We start from the raw sequence: 26,456 nt of genomic DNA on the forward strand, positions 1-26,456 counted from the left end.
TCTTAGAGCAACAAAGTCTCTGTTCACTGTCTTACATGGATTTAGATGGGAAAGCCTTCAAACATTTCATAATATGCTGCATTATGTTTGGGACACAGGCAGTACAAAGCACCGTTTGTGTGGGTCATCCACAAATATTTACTCACAGACATTATTAATTAAATCAAAACTTTATATTCAGAAAGACTTGGCCAACACGTGTTTCGCGAATTCACAATATCTATTGTTGCTTCCTCAGGGCAACACTCAACATAAACGTCTTAAATGATGAATTTGTCTGGAGATATTCCATCTCATTAATTCATTTTGTGACCTGATGAAGAGGCAATAGATATTGTGAAGTTGCAAAACATGTGTTGGCCAATTCTTTCTGAATATGACATTTGAATTAATTAAATAATGGTCGAAGAGCTCCATTGATGATAATCAGTAAAGCTTGATTCTTCTACAACAATTCCCATAACTATAAACATCAAACCTTGTATTTTTGTAGCATTTCTAGATAGTGCCAGGGGGAAAGGTGCTATATTTTGTTTTGAGGACTAACTAGTTTAGCAAAGAGCCCCTTCCTTCCCAGCTCATAAATATTTTCAGTTGGTAACAGGATGTTGAGGCCTTGTAAAGGGATTATTTTCTCCTTTAAAGGAGTGTCTGCCATGCTGTAGAGTGACTATTCACTGTACTGTGTAACTGAAAGAAGTGTGGTACACAATCCAGGGAAATTGAAATTAAAGGATTTCTCTTTGAGGGGAAAAAGGGCAGAGCTTTCTCAGAGGACTCCATAACATGATATGGTAGAAATCCAAGCCATGACGAATTCAAGAGGGAGTGCATTGTCACAATCACTCACTGCCTGGTATTCGTTGAGTTCCACTTATGGTGAATGTATTACTAAACAAACACTGATGTTGTTGCCTCTGGCCATTGTAACACTGTTTATTGCAAAGTAACATTTCTGTCAGGGATTTCCAAGCCTGAAGACAAGGAATGATTTAAACATGTTAATGAAAGAACCAATGCTGGAAAACCATCTTATTGGTTGAAGGGCCAGGTACACTATTACTCCATTATTACTTTTTACCATTATCACTATTACTCAATTGGTCGCAAAAAAACACACAAACTTTTGTGAATAAAATGTGTACTAAAATGTCAGTTAAAAAAAAAAGATAATTCGCAGGAGGTTGTAGAATGATCTGCCTAATAAATATTCATTACTTAGGTGTTAATTTGAGACTCCATGTAATTGGCTGCAAACACAGAGATAGTGTCCAGCAAAGAACAGTAGACCACCATGCCCATCATTACTAAATGGATTTTGTTCAGTATAAGAAGTGGTGCTGCTTTGAGAAAATAAAAATTAAAAAAGAATTCATTGGGTGCAGGCAGTGGTTTCCTGGACAACTACCTACTTCTCCTGAGGCTGCCAGCAAAATTATAAAACTTGAAGATGTCTTAAAGCAGAGGTTTTCAATCTGTGGAGAGCGACCCCCAGGGGGGTCATGGAGTCCTGCTCACTTGTCCCTGAATTCCAAAACGTTTGTTTTTGTTTTGGAAAAAGACATCCCTCCTGGGACGGCTAATTTCACTCGTTAAAATGCTTCAGGTGAGTCTCCTGTGCTGTGAAAAGCACAGGGTGCCTGGTGACGTGAAAGAAATGCAAATGTGACCAGCCAGGTCACAAATGTGACCAGCCAGCCAAAGGTGACCAGCTAGGGTGCCTGGTCACCTGAAAGTAATGCAAATGTGCCCTATTAGTTCATCTGCAAGTGCAAAGGGTGCTTAGAATCCAGTGAATCACTCCAACCTTTGTGATAACAAAGATTATTTTTTTTGTGGTAGTGAAAAGAGTTAACAACTGGGCTGTGAATTGCTTGCCTTTAATCCCAACAGCATTTACACAGCCCTTAGTACCCCTAAGGAGGTGTTGCATCGACAGTTATGTACAAAAAAAATTGCATTACATAGGCCCTGGTGTTACTAAAATCTACATTTTGGAAATACCATTTTATTGTAACGCTATTTACATATTTTGCATCAGTCTTTCTTATACTGCGTGTAATGCAATGCAATGCAAGTATAAACAAATGATTTACATATTCACAGTGCTTTCTGTTAAAGCCTGTGACCCCAGAGCACTTAAAATACAGAAGTCACTATTCTCCACTGCACCAACCAAGATTTAATTTTGTGGCTCGCTGGTTACACACAGACCTTTGCAGTGCATTAACTAATAGAGGTTTCATAATGTCCTACAGTGCATATCCCACTGAGTAAAAATTTTTTAACATTTATTTTTCATTTACGCTGCCCATTATTTTATATGTAGGTACTGGATGGTGAAAGACCTAAAACACGTACAGAATATCTTGGAACTTATTTATGAGAGGCTTGCGCCACCAGAACATCACTTTTTATGATGCTTCGGCAGGGCAAGTGTCTCAACCATACCTAAGAGGCGGCACAAAGTCACCCTGCATGGCTTTGCATGGCCTCACTGATATGGAGTAAGACAAAGCAGCGCAAGTCACTGCGTTGCCTTACTCTTCGTCAAGAAGGTGTTCCATAGGCGTTGCATGGGCGTTCCCACGCAACACCCATGGAGTTTGATGCTGCCCATATTTACAAAATCACGTAAACATCGGGCAGCGCCAAAAACGTAGGCCTCCCCAGCAGAGGCGTAACGAGGAGAAATTTTTCATTTCTCCTTGTTTTTTCCTCTTTCCATGTGTGCGGCATTCTGCAGCTCACATAGAAAGAGGAAAACGCCTCTTGGGATTGTTTTTGTGAAGCAAAGTACCCCTTCCTTCACAAAAACAATCCTGCCTATGTTGGTGCTAGGCAGAAATTTGTGCATCAACGCAAGGGGAAAGGACAGGAATGCACGGTATGTCATAAATATGGTACATTCCTGCCCTTTCACATTGGCGTAGGGCAGCGCTGCAAGAAGACTTGCGGCGCTGCCCTACGCCAATTCCTCATAAATGAGGCCCTTTGTTTTTAGCTTCACCTCTGAGCACGCCCCACACTCACTGACCTTTGGTTGGCTAAACACTGTCTAATATTGGGCCAATACATTTATAGTTTCCAATAGGATTCTCCTCTTTTGTCAGCTACGTAGGAAACCCCTGTTGGCTTTTTGTAAAATATTTTCATATTGGACAGTAGTTATTCGCTGTCTCTGGAATTTGGTGCTTGAAGATCTGTTGAACCATATTTAGCTTTTTTGGAGCAAAAGACACGGAGGATAAGCCTAAACTTGGTGATAATATATATTTTACTACTTGTGTTCTTTAAGGTATCATTTTCTCCTAATTAACCCAATCCCCAAACAGGTATTTGTTAGGCCAGTTCTTCATGACACGTTCAAGTCAGGGAAAACTGGACAATCATTGTGACATGTAATGCCTATGTCATTGGAAACACAGGAACCAGGTGCTTAGGAAAGCTTAATGAAATGCCAATACCTTCCCCCTTGGGTTTTGACTTTCAGCAGGTAAGAAGGTCAGACAGTCAAAACCATTTCTTAGAGGGTGTTGTAAAGTGAAATGCTTAGCTTAACTAATGCACAGATCACTAACAAATTATTTAAAGTCTAAGCAGTGTTGTTCTTTTGATAAAAAAGGAAAACATTTTTATTTATAATTAAGAAAATATACTTAACAATTTCAGTAACTCTTATAGAATTAACAAAACGTTTTCTGTCTTACAGTTAGTCTGTAATTAAATCTGTATTTTCGACCTAACACGCAATGGAATTTACGATACATCTGCAGAAAGGGATGTAGACTAAACAGTACACCCAGAGTGCAGTATTAGCTCAAATGTAGTACAGTCAGATACACTAAACAGTTCTAGGTGGTGAAACACAATGCCGGTGCCATCTTCACCAGCTGCAGCTTCTTGTCATATTCCATGGGCAGGACAGAGGTTGTGATTGCTGTTCAGAATTCAAACATAGGGAACAGTGGAGGTGAATCCTCAAGTCAGTCAGTTGCTGGTGGGGTGTCGATGAGTTGAGGCAGTATTAGGCTGATGCGCATGGGCACTCTTGTCTGTAGTCATTGTAGCTTACAGAGCTCTCAGGTGCACAACGTGAGCAGCAGTACAGTGACCCAGCATGCCAGACGGAAAGGTTGCAGTGACTTGAAGGGCCAACAGTTGCAGCAGAAACACAAAGACCTTCACAACAAGGGTCAACACTGCCTGACAAACTAGCAGTAAAGTCAGGAAGGCTGTTATGTGAACTGCCAGAATCACTGCTCAGATGTGTAAAGAAAATAGATTACCATGTCACAATAAACTATTGTTAAACTACGATGGAGTGCATGTAAAAAAGGAGAAAGAAAAAAGAAAAGTTTAGTATAATACTAACATCATAATCCATACTAAAAGAATATTCTATTTTCGTTTTCATTCTCTGAAGCCTTAAAAGAGGAAAAGGTTACAAATGTATTACAAGCAATCAAGCTCACTGCGTTGTAGAGACACTCTACTAGACAACCACATTTTAAAATACACAAACATACAACTAAAGAGGTATCTGAAAATACACCTGAAGAGGTTACTTTTTACATATACGTGTAACAGGTTCTCACCGTTTAAATTAGATCTACAAAAGGTCAACCAAATTATCAGTGTTTTAGTAAGAAAAACACGTTAGAAGTGCCATTAATATGATTTGGTTATACAGGTTATTAAACTTGAAAAGTAACATTTCAGGGATGTCAGCAGTTCTCTATTAAATGGAGAAAATATAATTGATCTAGAAATCTAAGATCCGAACTTTCAGAGGAAGAACAGCTTATGATTAAAAGCATACAATTAATATCTGATACTCCACAAATAATCTTACAAACCATGAGGAATAAGATGAGGTAGTGAAGCAACTCTTGCTTCTCACAGCCTGATGTCTGGCTTGTATGGTGGCAAATGAGTGAACAGTAAAACCATGTGTGCACATTAGATTTTTTTAAAAGCCGTATTTTAGAGCAACATTTTAAAGTTAACAAGGCGATCATCTAAGATTGCCACAGCGAGGCTTAAGAAAGTCATGATTAAATTGACATATGAACTTTGTTGGTGATAATACAACAAAAATATTTGCCAAATAAATAACCCTGTCAAAAGTAATAGAATTTTAAGCAAAGCTTGTAACTGATCTTTTCAACATAACTGCGATCCTAACGGTTTGTCAGGGTACTTTTGTTGGATGCAAAGGTATCTGTTTTAAGGACATTTCTCAATTCTGGCCTCCCGCTTCCAGAGTGATTTCTCTTCAGCGCCGATGGGACCTAAACAAACAACAGACACATTGTAAACAGACTGAACAATAAAAGTCTCACTTTGAAATATTTACTTTGCACAGCAGGATATTTCCTTTACTACTGAATAAAGAGGGTAAATAGCAAAATTAAACCACCTCTGTAGTAACGCCAATAATATCACGTGTCCTTTACACAGTAAATTCATTTGCCAAATAATTTGTTTCAATGCTAGAGGTTATATCCCTTAAATAGAGGCAGACAGCTTCCAATTAGAAATGTGTTAGACCTGTCAGCCCTAGGGGGGTCTTCCCCAAACGTTTTACCTTCCTCCTCGATTTTTGCTGGCCTTAGGACTCTGCGCACTTTACCATGGCTAACCAGTGCTAAAGTGCATGTGCTCTTGAGGTGTTCTCCTCAGGATAAATAACAGGCAGGAGACCAAAAGAAGTTGAAGAAACAGCATAAGTTTATTGTACATCTCATGCAAGGGACCTCTGCCACCAACAGTCCAAGCGAACTGACAAAAGCTTTCCAATAATAACATTCTCTCTCAAGGGGAAGAGTTCCGCAATAGAACACAATTTAGCAACCTCAGAAAAGGAGATTGCGCAATACAAGGCACAGAAAGGAGAGACATAAACGCAGAATACCACATACCTTCCCCCTTATAGCATAAACACGAAGCAATAGAGAAAGAAAAACAAACAAACAAAATAATGAAATACTTAGTGAACACAATCTTGTAAGCAACAAGGAGAGGTCCTCAAACGAGAAGAACACCTCCTGGGTGCTTGAGAAGTAGAGCAGGCAGCAGGAACACCAATACCAAAAGAAACACAAGGAGGACACTTGGCAACTGTACCCAGGTTCCAGATCCTATGGTCATTGGTCCTGACAGCATTGTTGAATAATTTAATAATTCACAAGGGATTACCAAACTTTGGGGCAGCAGCACCTTTTCTTGGTAATTTCACTCTGACCCAGTCACCAACAACTACGGACATTTTCTTAGCAGCCTTCCTCACATCAAACAAATACTTCCTCCTCTGCATACACCCAAACTCCTTTTCCCTCCAACCAGTAGTATCTTCAGGTTCCCAGTTAGGCATTTTCCTGCAGGAGACCACCCAAGATGGAATTATATTAGTAATGGCTGATCTACCCTTAAATAATCTAAAGGGAGCTACTCCCGTGGATGAATGAGGTGTAAACCTATATTCACAAACCTTTTCTTTTGATGGCCAACTCCTAATTATCACCAGAAACAACTGCTAGCTGCATAGCATCTTTCAACACTTTGCTAAACCTTTCCACAGCGCCATTACACTCTAGGTGATATAAGGCAGCCTTTTTATGTTTTATACCCCTCTCTTCCAAAAATTCCTCAAAGAAATGCGAAGTAAACTGAACTCCGTTGTCAGACAATAAAGACATGGGAAACCCTTTACGCTCAAAGAGCTCTTCCAGAAATTCCACAACAATCTGAGATTCAACAGAATTGACAATTTTAATTTCAGGCCACCTAGAATATAAGTCCATACAAACCAAAACAAATCGATCCTGAGACCTTAACTTCACAAGTCCCAAAATATCAATTGCAAGATCAACCCAAGGACCAGAAGATTGTTCCCGGATGTTCATTGGTTGCGTCCTGCACTTCAGCACCTTGTCACTCCGAGCACACTGGGGGCAATTGCGAACAACCCTTTCCATGAAAACATCCCTCGCTGGCCAGCCAGTAAGCCTCTCTAACCCTTTCTTTGGTTTTTGCTATTTCCATGCGACTCACATGAGCATTGTCCACCAGCTTATCTTTCAAAGCGTAAGGAAGTACCAATTTACTTACTACCTCGCATCAAGATACCACTCACCAAGGTTAACTCATCTCATTCCAAAAGCCTTTAAGATTTATTTTCATCACAGTCATGCTTGTTGCCCCAACCATAATGAACTTTCGCCAACACAAGTTTCAAGAAATGTTCGTGATCAACATTTTCTCTCCACACTTCCTCTTAAAAAAAACCCTCAGTGAGAACACAAACATTCACCTCTTCTTCAAACTCCTCGCCAGAAAAGAACTCCTCTGGCATATAAGCAATAACATTTTGACTACAAAGCCTGGAGAGAGAGTCTGCCAAAATGTTTTTAGAGCCGGGAAGATAAGAAACATCAAATTGAAACTCTTGCAAGGCAACAACCCACTTCCTAATCCTGTATGAGACAAAGTCAACCCCTTTCTAGCAGAAAACACCTCTAAGAGGTTTGTGATCAGAAACATGAAACGATTTTCCCCACAAAAACTCCTTTAGCTTGTGAATGGCCCAGTAGACTCCCAGAGCTTCTTTCTCCACGACAGAATAATTACACTCTGCACCTCTCAAGGGTCTGGAAATGAAAAGAATGGTCTTTTCAGAACCACAAGCTTTCTGTACTAAAACAGCACCCAAACCTTTTGAACTAGCATTCGTCATGAGATATGACTCTAACAAGGGCTCAAATCCAGATATGGAAGGAGCATCATTCAAACACTGTTTGATGACATCAAACTCTTCACTACAGGCATGACTCCACACAAACTCACAACCCTTTTTTAGCAAGCTACACAAAACTTCAGTTTTTTGGGAACAAACTTATCATAAAACTCCGCCATACCCAGGAACTTTACTAATTCCTCTTTGTCCTTAGGGTATTCCAAGTTAGAAATGGCTTGTACCAAAGAGAGTTTGGGTTTAATACCAGAACCAGAAATTAAATGACCCAGGTACTCAATTTGTTAAATTAGCATTTTTCAGATTTCAGAGTGAGACCAGCAGAAAAGAGCTTTTCTAAAACCAGAGTTAACCTTTTATCATGTTCTTCAAGGTTAACACCATGGATAAGGATGTCGTCTTGATATACTTTGATCCCAGCAATACCACTGAGAACTCTCCCTATCACGCTCTGAAAAACAGAGGCCGCTGAGATAAGTCCAAAAGGCATCCTGAGACACTTGAAGGTACCAAAAGGCGTGATGAAGGTGGTAAGATCTTGAGAAGTTTGATGAAGCTTGACCTGATGGTACGCTGATGAAAGGTCCAATGTGGAAAAGTGTTTGGCTCCAGCCAAAGAGGACAAAATTTCAGTGATACTGGGGAGAGGTTAATGGTCCACGATGACTTCTTTATTTAACTCCCTCAAATGTATGCATAATCTAGCCTCCCGATTGGCCTTGAAAGCCATAACGGCTGGAGAATTCCACTCAGTCGCCTCTACCTCTTGAATGATTCCGTTTTTGATAAGCTTATCTAATTCATTTTTCATGCTATCGTTCACTAGTAAAGGAACACCCTTGGCCTTTGCTACTTTGGGTACAGCTCCTGGTTTGATCTTAACGTGGTGAACATAGTTCTTGAGGCAGCCTAATTCCTTGCTAAAGACTTCTGGATATTTCGCAATCCAGACATCAGCCCCATCATTTACAGCTTTAACAGCTGGCGTATACCTCAAACACACCAAGGGCGTTTGATTTGGATCTAGGTACACGTAAGGATCCCACTGGTGCAACCAACTAATCAAAGAATCCCCTCTCATAGAGATATCAATTTTACCAGGAACAACCTGCCTTTGAATTCAATAGTGCCCCAGAAATACCCCAAAAGATCAATAACTTCTCCTCCATAACCTCTGGGTTTGATGTCTGGCTTGACCAATTTGACCTTGTTACATAGCAGTTGATCATAAAAACTCTTAGGAATAAGAGTGATTTTGGCACCAGAGTCAAATAGCATTTTTACAGACTGATCATTTATCAATACATTCTCAAAAGGCCACTCATTCCTTGAATCAACAACTTGACAAATCTCAAAAACCTCACCATCTTGCTCGTAAACATCAACTTCCCTACCTTTCTTCTGCTCCCTCTTCGATCTACAGCAACACGAAAAATGGCCTTTCTTGCCACAATTGGAACAGGAAACCTTCCACCCAGGACAGTCTTTAAAGTTGGCCATGTGCCAGGATTGCCACACCTAAAACATTTACCTTGAAACAAACTGTTACTAGAAGGTGAAAAACTTTAAGAAGGTCTCCAGGCAAGGCCAGGCAGATGCGAGGAGGCCCAAAGCGGTGCACAGCAGTGCGTTGTGAAGCCAGCGGAGCTGATGCCAGTAACAGGAAAACCAAACCCTACCGTGAGACTCCAGGGTACAGTACACCAGTGTGCTCCTCAGGAAGACAGGAGCAGGGAGGCTGAAAAGTCATCTATGAAGAGTACTCAGGTTGAATGAAGCAAAGAAGACGTTAGTCGAGGGCAGCACACCTGATAAGCCTCACAAAGGATTTAAGGTAAAAGCAACCTTATATCTTCAAGCATGAAATACATCTTCAGATGTGGCTGAGTTGGATAGTTAAGCTGAGTTGTGTTGAGGTCCCCGCTTGATGAAAGTAGGTTCACTCGTCGCCCAAATCAGGATAAATAGCAGGCAGGAGACCAAAAGTAGTTGAAGAAACAGCATAAGTTTATTGTACATCTCATGCAAGGGACCTCAGCCACTAATAGTCCAAGCAAACTGACAAAAAAGCTTTCCAATAATAACATTCTCTCTCACAATAGAACACAACCTAGCAACCTCAGAAAAGGAGATTGTGCCACCCACACGAGTAACCTTTTTAACGTCTCAGGCCTGCCATTGAAGCCTGTGTGTGTATGCAGTTTTAAACAGTCATTTCAACATGGTAGAGTACATCTTCTGCCAGGCCCAAACCTTCCTTATTAATAAATATAAGTCCATCCTAGGATAGGCCCTGGACACCCCAGAGGGCCGGGTGCAATGTATTTAAAAAGTAGTATATATCCTGGTAGTGAAAAACGCGTACATTCGTTTTTCACTACTGCAAGGCCTACATCTCCCATAGGATAACACTGGAGTTACCTTACTACATTTTATAAGTGTAATTTCCAAATGGAAATAGGTAACCAGTTCATGTTAGGCGTCTCTGGAATCCTATTTGTAAGATCCTAACTTATGGTAAAGTGGATTTTAAATTACAATTCTGAAAATGCCACTTTTAGATAGGTGGCATTTTCCTGCATTAGAAATGTAGGCCCTGCAGCCTGTCTCTGGTCACATGACTGGGTGTAACTCAAAGCTGGGGTTTGTGTATTCCTCCTCGACAGCCGTACACAATAGGAAGATTCGGTGTGCCTGGATGGGCCATCACTGGCAACATGGGAGGGAGGAGTTGAGCAAAGTCTGGATCCAGGACAGGGAAGACAGGATGCCTGGGGACTTAACAGGGAACCTCTAGAAGCTTCTCTCCCACTTCAAAGGTACAACGGGGTATAAATACTTGACCTCAAACACCATCACTTTGGAAAATTCTGGACCTGTGGATACTCTGCCAGGAAGGTGGACTGCTGAGTTGCTGAAGGATCCAACAACCTTGCTCCGGCACCTGGTCTCTGCCATGTGTGAGTATATCTTGCCAAGTGGTGCCACCCCAGTCCTGGACCCTTGTAAGTGGGCCTAAGGTGCTCTGCGAGCCTCTGTGGATCCAGCAAAACTGACTTATCTCCTATGCAGCGCTGCGCAACCCCGAGCAGAACCGACTCATCGCCACTGTTGCATGAATGGGAACCACCACGATTACTCGCATTGTAGCCCGTCTCCTCATTGGAACCGACGCAACGCATCCTTGGCGCAGGCCCTCATATCGCTTGTGAACGCCAGCCTCGTCGATGACACCTGACTCTGCTTCGCAGCTCCTCGGAACAGATGCATCACTCTGACTGCGCGACGCAACCTCGACTTCACAGCGCAAGTGTTCGTCGACAGGATCTTCAACGACAACGCAGCAGGTCCTTGTACTGCAGCTTCACAGTATATCGGAACCGACACATCGGTACACCCCTAGGGAAGCACTTCTTACACCCAAAGAAAGAAATGAAAATGCACCCCTAGTGTGCGTAACCACATTTTCGGGCTGTACCAACGATGTGAAGAAGATAGTGCAGAAAAACTGGGCTACGGTCAAAGCATTGGAACCACTGAAGGAGTTTCCGATCTTTGCATTGAAGAAAAACAGAAGTTTAAAAGACAAACTGGTACGCGCTGACACATCTAAGAGAAAGAACACAGTCAATCCGCAACTTGTTCTCCCTACCACCTATCAAAGGACACAGAAAATGTGGCAATTGTTCCTCGTGTGATAGCACAATGGAAGGCTCAATGTTTATGTCGGAAAAACGACTCAGGCCATCAAAAAGCGAATCACACAACACCGCTCAAGAATTCGCTGTAAAATCCCAAGTGCACCAATGGTAACTCACTGCATAGAACATCAGCATGGCCCAAACGACATAAAGTGGACAATATTAAAACATGTGTCTGGAAAAAATATCGATAGTATATTGTCCAAATTTGAAGCCAAAACTATCATGTACTTAAACACCATTGAAAACGGACTGAATGAAATGAGTGAGATAAATCATTGGGTTTGATTAAATTACCACAATGGCTCTTCTTTCCTCCCCCCGCTCTGAGTCTTAGAGAGAGACCTTTATTAATGTGGAACTCTAGAAATTTAAAACAAATATAGGGTGGCAACGTGGTGCGGTTCTGTATAACTGCTATGTACGTGAGCAAGACTGCCCTCACATGGGGATCGAGGCTATAATGTGTCTGTAAACCTTACTATTTATTAAAGCCTTTATTCGAGGTAACACCAATAATGCAAGCGCTTTCTCTTTCAGAGAATCCAGGTACACGGCACTTAACCAGAATTAGGGACATAGTCAGGCACAATTAGTTCCGCCCATATTTCCAGAAGTAGTTTTACGAACGCCTCAGTACACTCTATAGTCTAAAGCGCCTCCGCCAGATAGCGTGAGTAACGCCGGCGATTCGTTTCCACGGCCCATTTGATAAGTCACAAGAGAGCGAGCGTACCCAGTAGAAGTGCCCAGGATTAATCTCCATGGATGTTTCGCTATGCAGCGCGGATGCACGAGAGAGCGAGTGTTTCCATTAGAAGTGCCGGGGATCTAGTAAAACCAATTTCTGGAGTAGCGGTCTTATTCGCCCAAGCTGATCCAGTTAGCACCTGTATGTACAGGACGTGAGTGTGCACAGGTACATTTGTGATTTATTCTTTTTTCACGTTCCATCACCGAGATAACACGCGCTGTAAGCACGTTGGCCTGCATGGACATTGGTGGGTTTAGAAAAGAACACGCCGTCAGGCACTTTAACCCGATGCATAAGATAAGACACTCCCGCAGCATGTCATGAACCACGCGTCTTTAGACACGAGTGATATTCTACCACGCCACCACCCCCACACCCAGGTGATTGTAGTAATCCCTAACACCGTGAATAATAAGCCAATAATAGAGCTGAGATGTTTGGTGATACAAACATTAGTAACAAGGCCCATACATTATTCCTTTCAGGCTACGTGTCATCCCGAGTGTGGTACAAAGAAGTTCCATGTCCTCCACAAAAAACAGATTTGGTATGTAATGCTCATGTTTATGAGTTACATGTGTCTGTAAATAGCACATACAAAAAGAGTTTCACTAGCTCCCGCTTTTTAATCACACAGGTGCTACAAGTCCTCCTTGATAAAGACTCACCCCGATAAAGCTTTACCCTGATGAAGACCTTTGTCACAAGAAGTGCCATTTAGAAGGTCAAAACGCGTTGGTCTTATATTTCAGAGAGGATCGCCAAAAGAAACTGGTATAAACTTTGGTCTTGGATTCAGACATAATAGCGCCTACGGCGTATGGCTCTAAACCAGGTTCCAGATTGTGGTGCGACCTCCTATTGGTATAAAACATTAGCGCAATGTGATGACATCAATGAGAGGAGTCCCTCCATTGTTTATTTAGAAAGGAGTATAACTACTATTTTTTTGCTGAAACGCACAGTTCTTGTTGCTCGGCAGCATTAATATGTTTCATGTCTGTAAATTGTATAGATGTTTGTCTATTGTAAATATGTTTTTTATGTATTGAATATGTTTTTTGTACACACTCTATAGAAGAACTAAGGCAAGAAGGTAATTGTCTAGCCAGTCCTGCATAGGGTTAACATGTCTTGGAGAAAAACAAACTCAAAAAATGCTTTAATGTATTAAGTTACAATGCAGGGATAAATAAAAAATCCTCCTGGAGATAAAACAAATTTGGATGTATGGTGTCAGAGGTTACTTGTTTTGCATATACAGATATCCACATTTGGCGCTTTTGCGTCTTTTGGTGCTATTACTAAAATCTTTGTGGTTGCTGCTTGAGTTGGGTTTCACCCCCCTTAACCAGTAACGCAATTAATTACAGACAGTCTGAAGACTAAGGGGCATAACGTTTTGGATGTACAGGTAATGACTGCCCATGGATGAGAGATTTTCAGTACTCGACTAATAAGGAACTAGAGGTCTCCAGCATAGCTTGGGGCAGTAATCCTCAGACCAGTACTAAAATGTTACAGAAGACACTCAGACCTTAAACCTACCACTTTTATCCAGGTCCTGAAGACAAAGATCCATTGTTTGTGCAGAGAAACATTCTAAACATTCAACTAAGTCCTTGTGATAAGCCTAAGCAACTCTCCAAGCAAGAACCTATTTACACTGAGGTGGAATTTATGAAGGTCTTAACATCACATTATTTTTGCAGTGTCTAAGATCATACTTAAGAAACATAGTGGGAGACATCTTTAAATGTATTAGATGTGGCTGGAGTCTCGTCAAACAACAGGTATGTGGAGATAATAGAAATCCGCATTTCCAGACACTGAAATCTTTGCATGAAAAGAGCTGGATAATAATTGAAGTGGATAAGGTCCAGCTAGGCCCTATGTGTTAAACACACAGCTACATTGTCCTAGGCTATTTGAATCCTAAACATCAGTCCCCCTAAGTCTGAATTACAGATATGAATGTAGATATTCAGCAAAGGCAGGTCTGTTCAACAAGGAAGAATATTACCACAAATACTTTCGTTTTTGGTAATATGTAAACATTAAAAAGGCACTATAAAGTAATGCTCAGGTGCCTATTGTAAATTTACCATGCAGTAACATTAAATGAAGTGGGTTTGATCAAAGAATAACTGTAAAATATCTGAAGTCAGTTTAGAATATTTTGAGGCAGTGTTCAAGTACACTAGATAGGGTCATACTCAGACTACTTAACATACCGGTGGAGGAAACGAAGGCTCCAGATGTCGTCCAAGGAATGAAAGCAAACGTCTCCAGATGAGTCCACTTCCCAAAAACATAATTCCTGTCACAAGCCAAAATACCTGAGGAATCTAAAACCAAAACAAAAGTTATAGATTTAATTATACTATTTTACATCAAGTCTCTGTCATTAAAAACATTTCTACTGTCTACTTATCCATCTGTTTAAACAGTATCCATAACGTTGTCAATCCAAGCATATTTTAAGTGAGACCTGCAATTTCTTTCCTGCAGTAAGAAATACTTCTGTTGTATTTATTTATGAAACTCACACATGCATGAAGGCATCTTCGCACTACAGGGTGTCACAGCATGCTCACTTTTCAAACTACAGCAAAAAGGACATTTTCAGGACCGTGTTAAGTGACAGATCTTTCTATATGATTTAATAAATATGGTAAGAACATTCCACGACGATGAAACAACTATTGAAAGACTTGTCTGTCAATCTTTGTCTTTTTAGTAAGCAACAACCAGACGGTCTTCTGAACTTGAACTACGAGTCCTTATTAAACGTAGGTGCAAGTCTTACCTGCCAGAAAGGTAGTGCAAGGTGGGGGAGAATCATCTCGGCCAGTGGTCTGATTGTACTTATGGAATTTAACAATGCCGTAGTCTCCTTATTTAGCAATTAGAGATAACTTAATACAGGCAGTTTTCAGTAGACCAGCAGGCCAAATAGAAAATTTTAATCCTGAGAACCTGAAGGTAAAGTATGAAAGCAATGGCCTTTCTCGGTTGGTTGAGCTGCAAAAAATTCTTTAGAACAAATTACTTTGCTTGTGCCTACACGCTAAGTGGACTGTGCAGTTTGAAGTCTGAATTCTTTACCACGCCTGAAAGCAAGAATTCCAAGTGACAATAGACCAATGAAGGTGCCCCACAGTTCTTCACTGCTGCGGTTTACTATAAACGTTTTTGCCTCTTCAAAGAGTGTGCACTCACCCAAAACTGGAGCAGCAATACAAAGTACGGAAATTGACAATTGTGGGTGAAGATCTCCAAGTCCAGCCATAGTATAATCAATTGGAGGCATAGGCATTTGTATAAAATTGGAACCTATTTGAGAAAATCAGAACAGCAAGTAGCTGAAAAGATACAATGAAAAAAAACGGTAACTGAGAGGATCCACGTGGGATACCCTGGGATAACTCTACAAAGTAAATTCAGGGAAGGAAAAACACTGTTTAAGTTGGTGGTAATCATCCAAACCAGGAAAAGTTTATAAAGTAGCCCTCTCAAAATTGGCTTAGTTCAGGTATCTGATAAGTATGCTATGATCCACAGTACTAAATGCAGGTAAGAGATCCAAAAGGACCAAAATTGCAACTCCCCCAGCATCTATGTCCAAGAGCAGAAAAAAAAAACGTCATTGTACTCATTATGGTCACTGTACCGTCTTGCAAAATAATTGATCTGCATATCTTGCTTCAGTGGTTAGAGAACAGACAGGCCGAAAGTATGCTTGATCGATGTGCTGCTATATGTTGTATTGAAAAACATCACATCCAATGTGCTGTGAATGTGCTTAAAGTATGGCTCTCTGGTTTCTACTTGAAAATCTACACTTGATTAGGTTTAACATTAGGTCATTGCACCTTTTTTGATAACACGTTGCTTAACACATTTCCAAGTGGAGATGTTCAATCTTCAAGAGACCTCTCCAGACATATCTAATCTCTTTGCCATCATAAGGCTGACTCCCTCTCCCCTATCTATAGCAAACCTCCCATCTCACCACATCCTATCCAATTTCTAAGACACATTGAACACCATGCAGCTAAAGTCATATCCTCTTAGGCACAGTCAACAGCCCTTCCTGTATGCACATCATTCTTCAGAACCACATCTACTCTCTGTTCCTTTAACCAATTTTGAAAGCACTCTTGCCCCACCTCCAGAGGGCCATGTCATATTTTCTTCTCCCAGTGTCACATGCAATTCCACTCTCCTTTCAGGTACATGTTCAAACTTGTCTCCACCCTTTTGAGGACCAATGTTTGAAAACCTGAACCATGACTTTGGGATATTGTCCAAATCCCCACTCTCTCATTCAAGCAAACATGCTAGAAGCCTACTCTGTTTCCATTCATGTGGCCTGCTCCATTTCCAATCACCCAGTCCCCTCAAAGGTTATCTCATTCACCTATTCCCTGAAACATTGCCAACTCCATCCTTTCCAATACCATGTTCATCTGACACACCATGCTTAGCCATGAGACTCCTTCCTCTCCCGCAACACCTTGACTACTCTCTTATCTACCTAGTTCATGTGCAACATAGTTTAAACCCTGAATGCATCTTGCACCATTGGACAAGTGTCTGATCTTATTTCAACCTTTCCAAAGAAAGTCTGATTTGAAGCCATCTCCAACTTCAGAAAGAGGCTTGAATCCAAATTTGACTCCAATTTCATTTTTTCAAAGCACATGCAAGGTCCCCAAATGTCAGCCTATTACAGAGGTGTGATGAAGAAACTGTGGAACAAGGGACCTTTATTCAAGAGCTCTGACGTGTCCCATGTGTCGGCATGAGTAGCCGACCCAGTCCCAGTTTTTTCTTTTCATTCTGATACTTATAATCCAGAAATGTAGTGCCAGAATCGAAAGGAAAGAAAAAAGCTGGAAGGAGATATTTGCTCATGGACCCAGAAATCCTGAGTGCTTTGCTATTCCGTAGGAGGGCTGCTAAATAAAGAAAGCATGTTTAATTTCTTGATAAAAATGGTGTAAAATAAAAGTGTAGTGTTCAGCTATATTACTCCAATTGCTGCAAGTCTACTCTCTATCCCCCTAGTTGGTACACACCACAGTTCTATTCCTCTTCAGACAAGTGACACAAGCCCCATCCTTTATCAACCCTTTAAAGCGCGTCCGATCTGAAGCCCTCATTAGTTCACCAGTCACCCATCTTTGGAAGTTACATTGGAATTTAAGCCTTCCTCTCTCTTTTCTCCAACACTTGCGAAAGCTTCACATTTCAGCTTATTTCAGATATGTGACACAGGCACTGTGGAGCAAAGAGCCAATGGCAGATAATTCCCAGAGCTCTCGCATCTCCCACGTCCATGTAGGAGTACAACAACCAGGATGGAAAGATAAAACCTGGACTGGGGTCAGCCTGTCATGAGTTTATAATGGAATAAACAGGACTGCAAATAACAAGAAGGCTATATAGGATTAACAACTCACACATGGACAAGTGCAGATTGAGTTCTGTCACTGTAATTAAGGGCTCCCCTCACAAGAGATAACCTGTGAAAGTCCCACCTGAAACAGTTGTGTTTTAAAAGAAAAGTACTTAGGAGTTTCAAGGTGGGTGGAGTTTGAGGAGGTTGTGCTTCTGGCAAAGGGCCACCCAGCAACAGAAAGCTATCGCTGTAACAACTTCCATGTTTATGTGCTAGTCAACGGTCTGGCTGCCTTTATATGCAAATGGCTGCTTCGTCATCTTACATAGTATCAAAGGAGCGAATTGCACCAAGTGGACGATTCTCCATCCAAGCTCAGCAATGTAAGCACTCAAATGGCACGTAAAACTGCTTGATTCAGGTTAGTCCATTTCTTGAATTACTCCTCTCAAATGACATTACTCTCATGGCACCAAAGCTGAGGCACTAATTGGTGCTACTATGCAAAAAATTAACCAGCACCTGCTTACAACCTCTTTAGCCAGTTTTAGTTCACTAGGGAATATTACTTGGCTAGATTTGTTTTTAATGGCTTTCATTACTATTGGAGTGTTATTATCCACTTTCTGTTCTGAGGAGGATAGGGCACTGCTACCGTCTAAGCTGTGACTGCTAGATAACACTTGTACTGAAGTTCTGTAAATCTCCAGCTCTTAGTAATTTAAGAAATATGAAATCAAAATGTGATAAAAACATTAGGTACAAAGTAGTCGTGAAGTATGGTTTGAGTGTGCAACAAACTTTCTCATACATAACTCGCTTGTTGACACAACTGGAAATTTGTTGCTCGTGAATTTTTTGTATCCCAATTCACTTTAAGATGACCTGCCTAAGAAATGGACAAATATTAAGACAAAAACATGAGACCCACAGATGTAAAATTGAATATTAAAGAATATATGTTTAGATTAGACATTGGCGACAATGTCTTTACTAATAAAGGCAAGACCATCTCTGCAGTTTTATAAGACGACTCTCTTTAATATTTGTACCCGAAGAGGATTTTGTAATTAATGGCTAAATTCGTTATGTCATGTTTCTCCAAAGCATGGAAAATTGTTGTTTAATTATTTCAGTTTGTCATAAACGTTAGGTGCAGTAACACAGGCACAGATTCAGTAAGGAGGTAATTTTTAATTGTGTACAAGCCACAGCACTACTGCCCTATGATTTCATTGTAATGTCTTCCCTTTAATATCACCCAGGTGCAAAACCAATACGTCTGTGCTATTTTAGGTGTGGGTGTGATAATGGCTTACGGTGTCATCCTCTGGGCTATCTTATTAGCTACTGCTGCACAGATAAACTGCAGTACTTCTACCGAAAAGAGAACTAAGCAACCTGTAGGTGTGCTGGGCTGTGTCTGCATGCATGAGCATACTTGTCAACATTCTGTGACAATAAAATGTTTAGATGTTTCAGGTTTGAACATTACTAATTCACGTAATAAATGTGCAGGAAGTTACATCACAACTTTTGACCAGATATTGACACAACAGGAAATCACATCAAAGGACATGGAGCCCTGGAATTTCTATCCCCTAATCTCTGGAGATTTGCGAATGGCCCCAAAGTGTACCAAGCGAGCCTGAGCAACTATTAGCTCCCTCTCGTCCCCATGCCCCAGGGGGCGTTTTTTAAGGTTCTCAGCCTTGGAACGAACAGTGCCAAATTATGCATTTTTAGCTGAATAAAAAAAAAAATCTATCAGTGAAAAATCCATAGGATTAACTAGCAATTCTGAGGTAACACAACAACAGGGAGCAATATTTCCAGTATCAGCAAATTATCTAATGAAACTGCATCCCCTAAACAATACACTTAATACACTCTACACATGTATGACGCAGTAAAAGCATTTGCTCATATAACAGAAATGCCTATGGTGGCTCTCTTCCACGTGAAATAACAAAAGCTGTAAATTATGTGCTAGAACATACTTCCAAACCCCTTTTGCTGTGCAGCAACTGTATATTAGGGTCAACAAAATAAATCCCAATAGAAGTGATCAAATTATATATCTCCAATATATATCGAAGGTATTTGTCCAATAGGACAGAGCTGCTATTTATGTTTGAGGTCTGCTGTAAACAATGCTCAATGCCCTGGCCACACATACTTTTGGCTGCACTTATGCACAAAAATGTGACTATGCAATATCAAATGGACTTGTATTTTAGGGTGCTTCTAGTGAGCAACAGTAGCATGTGGATAAATAAATGAAATGTAAGCATGTCCCACAAACAATGGGGCAATGTTAGGATGCAGAAGGCCACATCCTGAGTCGTCGTGCACCGATTAGCTCTTCAAAGCAAATGTGCTCTAGAACAGCAGTGCAGGTGCCCTTCTTCTGAGAAGAGTGGTATCTCCTTGGTTTAGCTCTGTCGTTGTTCTTTGTTCTGCCCTCGAAGGCGGATGCAGAATTATGTAATCTGTTAGGGATTACATATGGCACATCTCCAAGGGGAAAAAATCTCCTCACAATGGGCTACACTGCTTGGTAAAGGAAGTATGCGATGTGCATAAAATAAGCAGTTCACAAACGCTGTGCATATTTAGCCAATGATCTGTAACTAGTGTGGATGCTAAACAACGAGTGTAATCTGAAAGGGGAGCCATTCAATTGTATCGTACGGTAAATACATATATAAAGTGCTTACTATCCCCGTCTAGGCAATGAAGTGCTTTACGAAGGGAAGCACTCTACTCTGGAACCCAAAGTTAGTGGAGAGCCCAGTGGTTAGAGGAATGCAGAAGAAGATGGAGGTTAAGGAGAGTCTCATCTGAAAGAAATAAAAGATATGGTACCCTTGAAAGATTTAAGTCAAGGTCAATTTTTCATGCCGGGTTTAGGACATTAGTGGGAAGAGGGTTTTTCTGAGATGGTATGCAATCTGAAAAGTCAAAAGGGTCCTGCAAAACAGACCACAATCTGTAGTTGACTGCAGATAAGTCAAGTAAACAACATTGTTTACTGTGCATGTTAATATTAGGGGTGGGCGGAATTTGCGAAATTCACTTTTGCAAATTAACGCGAAAATGTTAAAAAATCTCCGCAAACACACGGAAATATCGCGAAGATGCGGAAGTTTTTTTCCCGCCCGTTTGCGGTATTTTCTGCGTGGTTGCGGCTCGCCAACTTACCCATGCGGTTGCTCACGGACGCGGCTATCTTGTTTTCACTTGTCTCGCGGTGCAGGATCGCGAGAAGAAAGACGTGATCACGCGACGAATGACGTCACTGCGGGCGCGAACTGTCGCGAGACAGCGCAAATGGATACCAACAATCCAACATCTCATGGAGAATGCGACCGGATCGGGAAAACTTGTCGGCGAATGCGGGGATTCATGTAAGGCGATCGCGCGCATGCGAGAATGTATTATTTTACAGCGCAAGCAAGCAAAAAATTTCCAGTAAAATGCGGATTGCGGAAATTTTGACATTTTCGCGCTCTCCGTGGAACTCGAATATGTCAAATTATCACAATTTCCGCGAGCGGAACGGAATTTTAGCAAAGGCCTAGTTAATATGAAATAATCAACGGTTGGATAAAGTGCTGCTCTATAGCAAAGTACCACACACAGGCAACGAAAGTAAGTGAGGGAAGCAGATGCTAATCAACCATGTGACAGAAATCCAAATTACTGACATGCCAGAGACATTAGTATTCAGTCTCGTCACTATATAACAAGTCATTTTCAGTACTGGAGGCCCTTACGCTAGTTGGGAAATAAGAGGATAATTCAGTAGCTCCACATGAATGGGATACCCAGGTGACTAAAGGCCAAAAAACACCAGAGCCCCTCCCATGCAGACCAGAGTGGGGCCCTATTTAACAACATCTACACCACACCTAGTAGCTCTCTGTCCTAGGCTTGGGCAGTAGACAATCCAACATCACCTTGTCAAAGTGAAGATTGCTAGAGCCTTTTACCTGACAATGAGACTGTATTGAACTTAATCTACTCTATAAATTGAATACTTCAAAAGCCAACCGTTTACATGTGGCAAACTAGAGACTCTGACTCTCTCCAAAAGCGTGGAACACAATTCTGCAAATGTCTCACATGCTCACGCGGGGTGAGGTCAAACATTTCAGGATGACATCGCAGAACTGGTGGAAGACGCAGGCACAGACATACGACTGCAAAAAGTAGGCCTAATTGTTTCTAAATAAAGACATATCCCTTTAGGCTCCAGTTTTCTCCAACACTATGTCAGTGTCAGACTTTATTTTAATTCTGTTACCAAGATGATCACAACCACTTCGCTTGGATTATAATATATTATATTAACCACAGTATTGATCGCTATAGCATCCATGTTTCAAGTCACAGACCCTGCCCCTCAGCTGAAACACATCCATGGATGCACTATAAAACTAATAGTCTACGTGTGTGAACTAGCAGTTAATGATTTACATAGAACTTATGATGTGCTAAACCTAAAAAAGATGGTGAGCCCTCTTAAGTTCTTATATTTATGAATGCATTCTATTGGCACGCCTAATTGATGAAACATGAAAGACAAAAGCAAAGTGCTATATATATATATATATATTCACAGAAAAAACCATAGGTTTCAGGCACGTTATAGTTAGGAATTAGCATTTAAAAAACCTCAGAAATTCACTGTAAAAAACATAGGTTTCAGGGGTGTTATAGTTAGCTGGACTTTTCACTTGTACAAAACCATTGAAATTCCCCCGTTATAGTTAGTTCAGCTAACTATAACTCGCGCGCCCACAATGCACTGCTGATGACGTCACATATTACATCACTCATGACATGGTCGGTGACATCACTCATGACATCACTGATGACATCTCAAATGACATCACTGATGACATCATCCAGTGAATGTCTGTTTTTCTGAAAATTAAATATGTTTTATATATGTATATCTAAACAATGATGGAAGAATAAATGGGTATATAAGTGTCTAAATGGATGATTTGTTTTTGAAAAATTGATTGTGTAACTGACTGATTAAGTGCATCATAGTGAATACATGGCTTAGTGAGTAATGTTTAAATATGTAAATATCTGTATCAGTCTCACTTTGTGTATAAGTGGCTGCATGGGTTGGTGAGTAGCTACATGGGTGTCTATATAGGTTATTAGTTGGTTTTTTGAGTATCAGTCTGAGTGTCTGCATGGTTCGGTGGGGGGTATTACGTAGTGCATAGGTGCATGAATGAGTGACTCACTGTTTGTATGTGTTGAAGACAGCATGTGTGCAGGACTGTATGGGTGGATGAGTGTGTGTATGGGTGTGTTAGTGAGTGAATGACTGTCTCAATAGTGTCTTTATGAGTAACTACATATGTTTTAAACTAGTATATGTGACTATTGGTGTATATAAGTGAGTATATGTGAGAGTGAGAGATTGAAAGAGTTCCTGTATGAATAAGTATGTGTTTCTATAAGTGATTGTTTAAAAGACTAAGTATGTGTAAGTTTCCGTAGAAGTAAGTGTGGTGGTGTGTGTATAACTGTATATGCAAGTAAATGTATGTTTGATTCTTTATTAGCATGAGTGACTATGTGTGTGAGTAACTCTATGGATGAGTGGCATTGTGTAACAGGATGTATAGGTGTATGAGTACATATGATGAGTGAGTACATGTATGAGTGACTGTATAGGACTGTTGGTGAATGAGTGGATGTGTATGTGGATCTTAGAATTACTGAAGAGGTTGTTGTAACTGGTATTGGTATGTCCATTGTTTTGAACATTTTAGTCTCTATTTTTGAATGTGTGTATCAAAGGTTATATTAGGGTGAGAGGAGGTCTGCCACTCTATCACAAGGATGATGTCATCAGTGATGTCATCAGTGATGTCATGAGTGATGTCACTGACCATGTCATGAGTGATGTAATATGTGACGTCATCAGCAGTGCATTGCGGGCGCGCGAGTTATAGTTAGCTGAACTAACTATAACGGGGGAATTTAAATGGTTTTGTACAAGTGAAAAGTCCAGCTAACTATAACACCCCTGAAACCTATGTTTTTTTCAGTGAATTTCTGAGGTTTTTTAAATGCTAATTCCTAACTATAACGTGCCTGAAACCTATGGTTTTTTCTGTGAATTTCAAAGGTTTTTTAAATGCTAATTTCTAACTATGCCTACAGAGATAGGACATGTGAAGAAAGAAGAAAAAATGCACAGAAAGAAAAAAAAGAAGTGCAGAAAGAAGCAACAGAAGTCCTCAAAGACGAAGAAAAGTGCGGGAAGAAGGATAACGTGCAGAAAGAACAAAAAGAAGAGCAGAAAGAATCCTTGTTGCAAAATCATCCTGTACCCTCAACTTTTTCAGACGGATACTGGTGGTAACTGAGTCTGACTAACCAGTTCTAGAGCCAGTGCAATGTTAAAAGACACTTAGAATACAGTGAAAACACCTACATACACTAGGGAACATTATGCGTTGGGGTCCCCCTGTGATTAGCATGACCTCCTCTGTAAGCCCCTAGTATATAATAGGGCAGGGGGATTAAAACTACCTCTTAAAACAGGCCACAGGGCGTTTTTGCACACGTTAACTCAGGCCCCGTCCCCTCCCTTCACCACTGTGTAAACACGCCCTGTGTCCGTTTTTAGTTGGGAGATTAAGTTCATTTGAATCCTGAGGGTCCCTAGGGTCCAACTAGCCCACTAGGTACCTCCAGTAAGTGCCACAGAGCTGCGTTGCAGAGAGGTGTAAAAAGTGGCACGGCCTGGACCACCTCTCTGCAATGCAGCTCAGTGGCGCTTACTGGAAGCACTTGGTGGGCTAGTTAGCCCCCAGGGGCCCTCAGTATTGAAGGGAAATTATATCCCCAATTTAAAACGTGCCATAGTGCGTGTTTGCACACGTCACCTCAGGCCCCGTCCCCTCCCTTCACCACTGTGTAAACGCGCCCTGTGGCTGTTCTAAGTTGAGAGATTAAGTCCCCTTGAATCCTAAGGGTCCCTAGGGTCAAACTAGACCACTAGGTACCTCCAGTAAGCGCCACAGAGCTGCGTTGCAGAGAGGTGTAAAAAGGGGCTTGGCCTCAGAACACCTGTCTGCAGCGCAGCTCCCTGGCGCATACTGGAGATGCCTGTTGGGCTAGTTGGCCCTCAGGGACCCTCAGTATTGAAGAGGAATTAATTCCCCAACTTACAACTCGCCAGGGGGCGCGTTTGCAGAGTGCTGCAAGGAGGGGGCATGGCCTCCGGCACGATGCCAGTCTTTTATTTATTTTAATTTTTTAAGAAGGGGGGCTGTGTGGTTCCCCTTCTTATTCTAATTTATTGGCCCTGATGACCCCATCCCCCAGGGCCTGTCTCCTAATTATATTTTTTTGACCCCAATCCCCAGGGCCGGCCACTGTTTTTTATTATTTTTAAAAAATATATATTTATAGACACACCTAGGACATGCTGGACAAACAGTACGTACCTATCACCATGACGATTTGCGTGATATTCATTAAAAGGCGACTATGCATACAATGAATCCACGTGGAATGTATTTACACCACTAGTGAAGCTCTGACATGTCTGATGCCCTACCGTGCCTAATCCCGGTAGACACCCTTGTCGTTTATTTATACAAACATGGGTAGCTATTGACGGGCACATTTAATACATATGCACACCAAGCCATTCAAAGGGGATTCGACAAAAATTCGACCAAAACTATGCAAGAAACCCCCCTCACGGTTAATAAAACACACATCCACTGCCGGATGTGTAATACTTTTCATTTTACTCTCTGGAAAGGGGGCGAACATCACTTGAGAGTCACAGCGCGCTCCTGGCAGAGCCCAATGCTGTGTTACACCCACCATTGCCTGCCGAGTGCCACAAACCTGTGTTGTATTCCACCAGCTAGTGCATATGCTATGACACTCTCTAGCCCATGTGCACTGTAACACCACCCCGTGAATATGTCATGCCACACTTGTCTTCGCACGGGTTATATTGCCCCATCTAACGTGCCTTCCTCGATGCCTATGTTATAACGCACAGTGCTATGCCATACATATTACAATCTGGGATCCATATCTTTGTCACAGTGCATATGCAACGTTACACTCCCCAGCACATATTTTATATTACAACTTTAGAGAGTAGTTAGGTTACACAACACTGCCCTGTGCATATTACACTCCAAGGCGCATATCGCATAGCACGCGCTAGTGCCTGTGCTATCTCGCGCTCTCCAATGAATCTGTCATTGCGCACAATGTATTGCATATTATATTTCACCCCCTGTTCATCTTATATCACACTTTTTGGTGCATAGTTTATACCATACACTATATCTAGTTTTCATTTTCAATCGTGCTCTCAGGACTATGTTCTATATAACACTGTGTTCACTTACCCTTTTCACGGGCATTACATTTTGCGATAGGGGGTGGAGGGTCAGAGGGTGTTTCTGCCAAGTGAGCCCGGAGTCACAGTCACAAACGTCCTCTTCTTCCTGAATAAAAGTGAGATTATGCTGCATACTTGTTCATATTTTAAGTAGTTCGTACAGATACACGTTTTAAAAACAATAAAGTTCCTAATACCCGCCTTCTCTGAACAGTTAGCTTGCTGGCCCATCCCCCTCCTCCCTATCCTCTGTTGTGTGAATCCATGGACTAGCCTCCTCCCTCCTGCCATGCATGGTCTGATGTGCTGCCACTGCCCTCAATTTAGTATGATGTACCAGTCCACTCCTCCTGCCCTCCATTGCCCAATTCTATGCCCCATCATTGACCTCCTGCTTAAACTCTGTGCTTAGCTTGCTGCCCCTA

The 26,456-nt window shown here is 41.3% G+C and overlaps 1 protein-coding gene across 3 annotated transcripts in view; it reads right to left on the reverse strand.

The window, feature by feature from the left end:
- Window positions 1-3,611: 3,611 nt before the first annotated feature.
- Window positions 3,612-26,456, reverse strand: part of MRS2 (magnesium transporter MRS2) — a 157,197-nt gene continuing 134,352 nt past the window's right edge. For 2 of the 3 annotated variants that reach the window (XM_085607040.1, XM_085607042.1), the window contains 3 exons: window positions 26,039-26,137; window positions 14,446-14,559; window positions 3,612-5,294 (listed from right to left, as the gene is read on the reverse strand). In XM_085607040.1, the coding sequence (XP_085463166.1) occupies window positions 5,184-5,294; window positions 14,446-14,559; window positions 26,039-26,137 (324 nt within the window). In that variant the 3' untranslated portion in view covers window positions 3,612-5,183. The remainder of the gene's footprint in view (window positions 5,295-14,445; window positions 14,560-26,038; window positions 26,138-26,456) is intronic. The other variant, XM_085607041.1, reaches the window with a different exon arrangement.

This window comes from Triturus cristatus, chromosome 5_2, assembly GCF_964204655.1.
Source record: "Triturus cristatus chromosome 5_2, aTriCri1.1, whole genome shotgun sequence".
Lineage (NCBI taxonomy): Eukaryota > Metazoa > Chordata > Amphibia > Caudata > Salamandridae > Triturus > Triturus cristatus.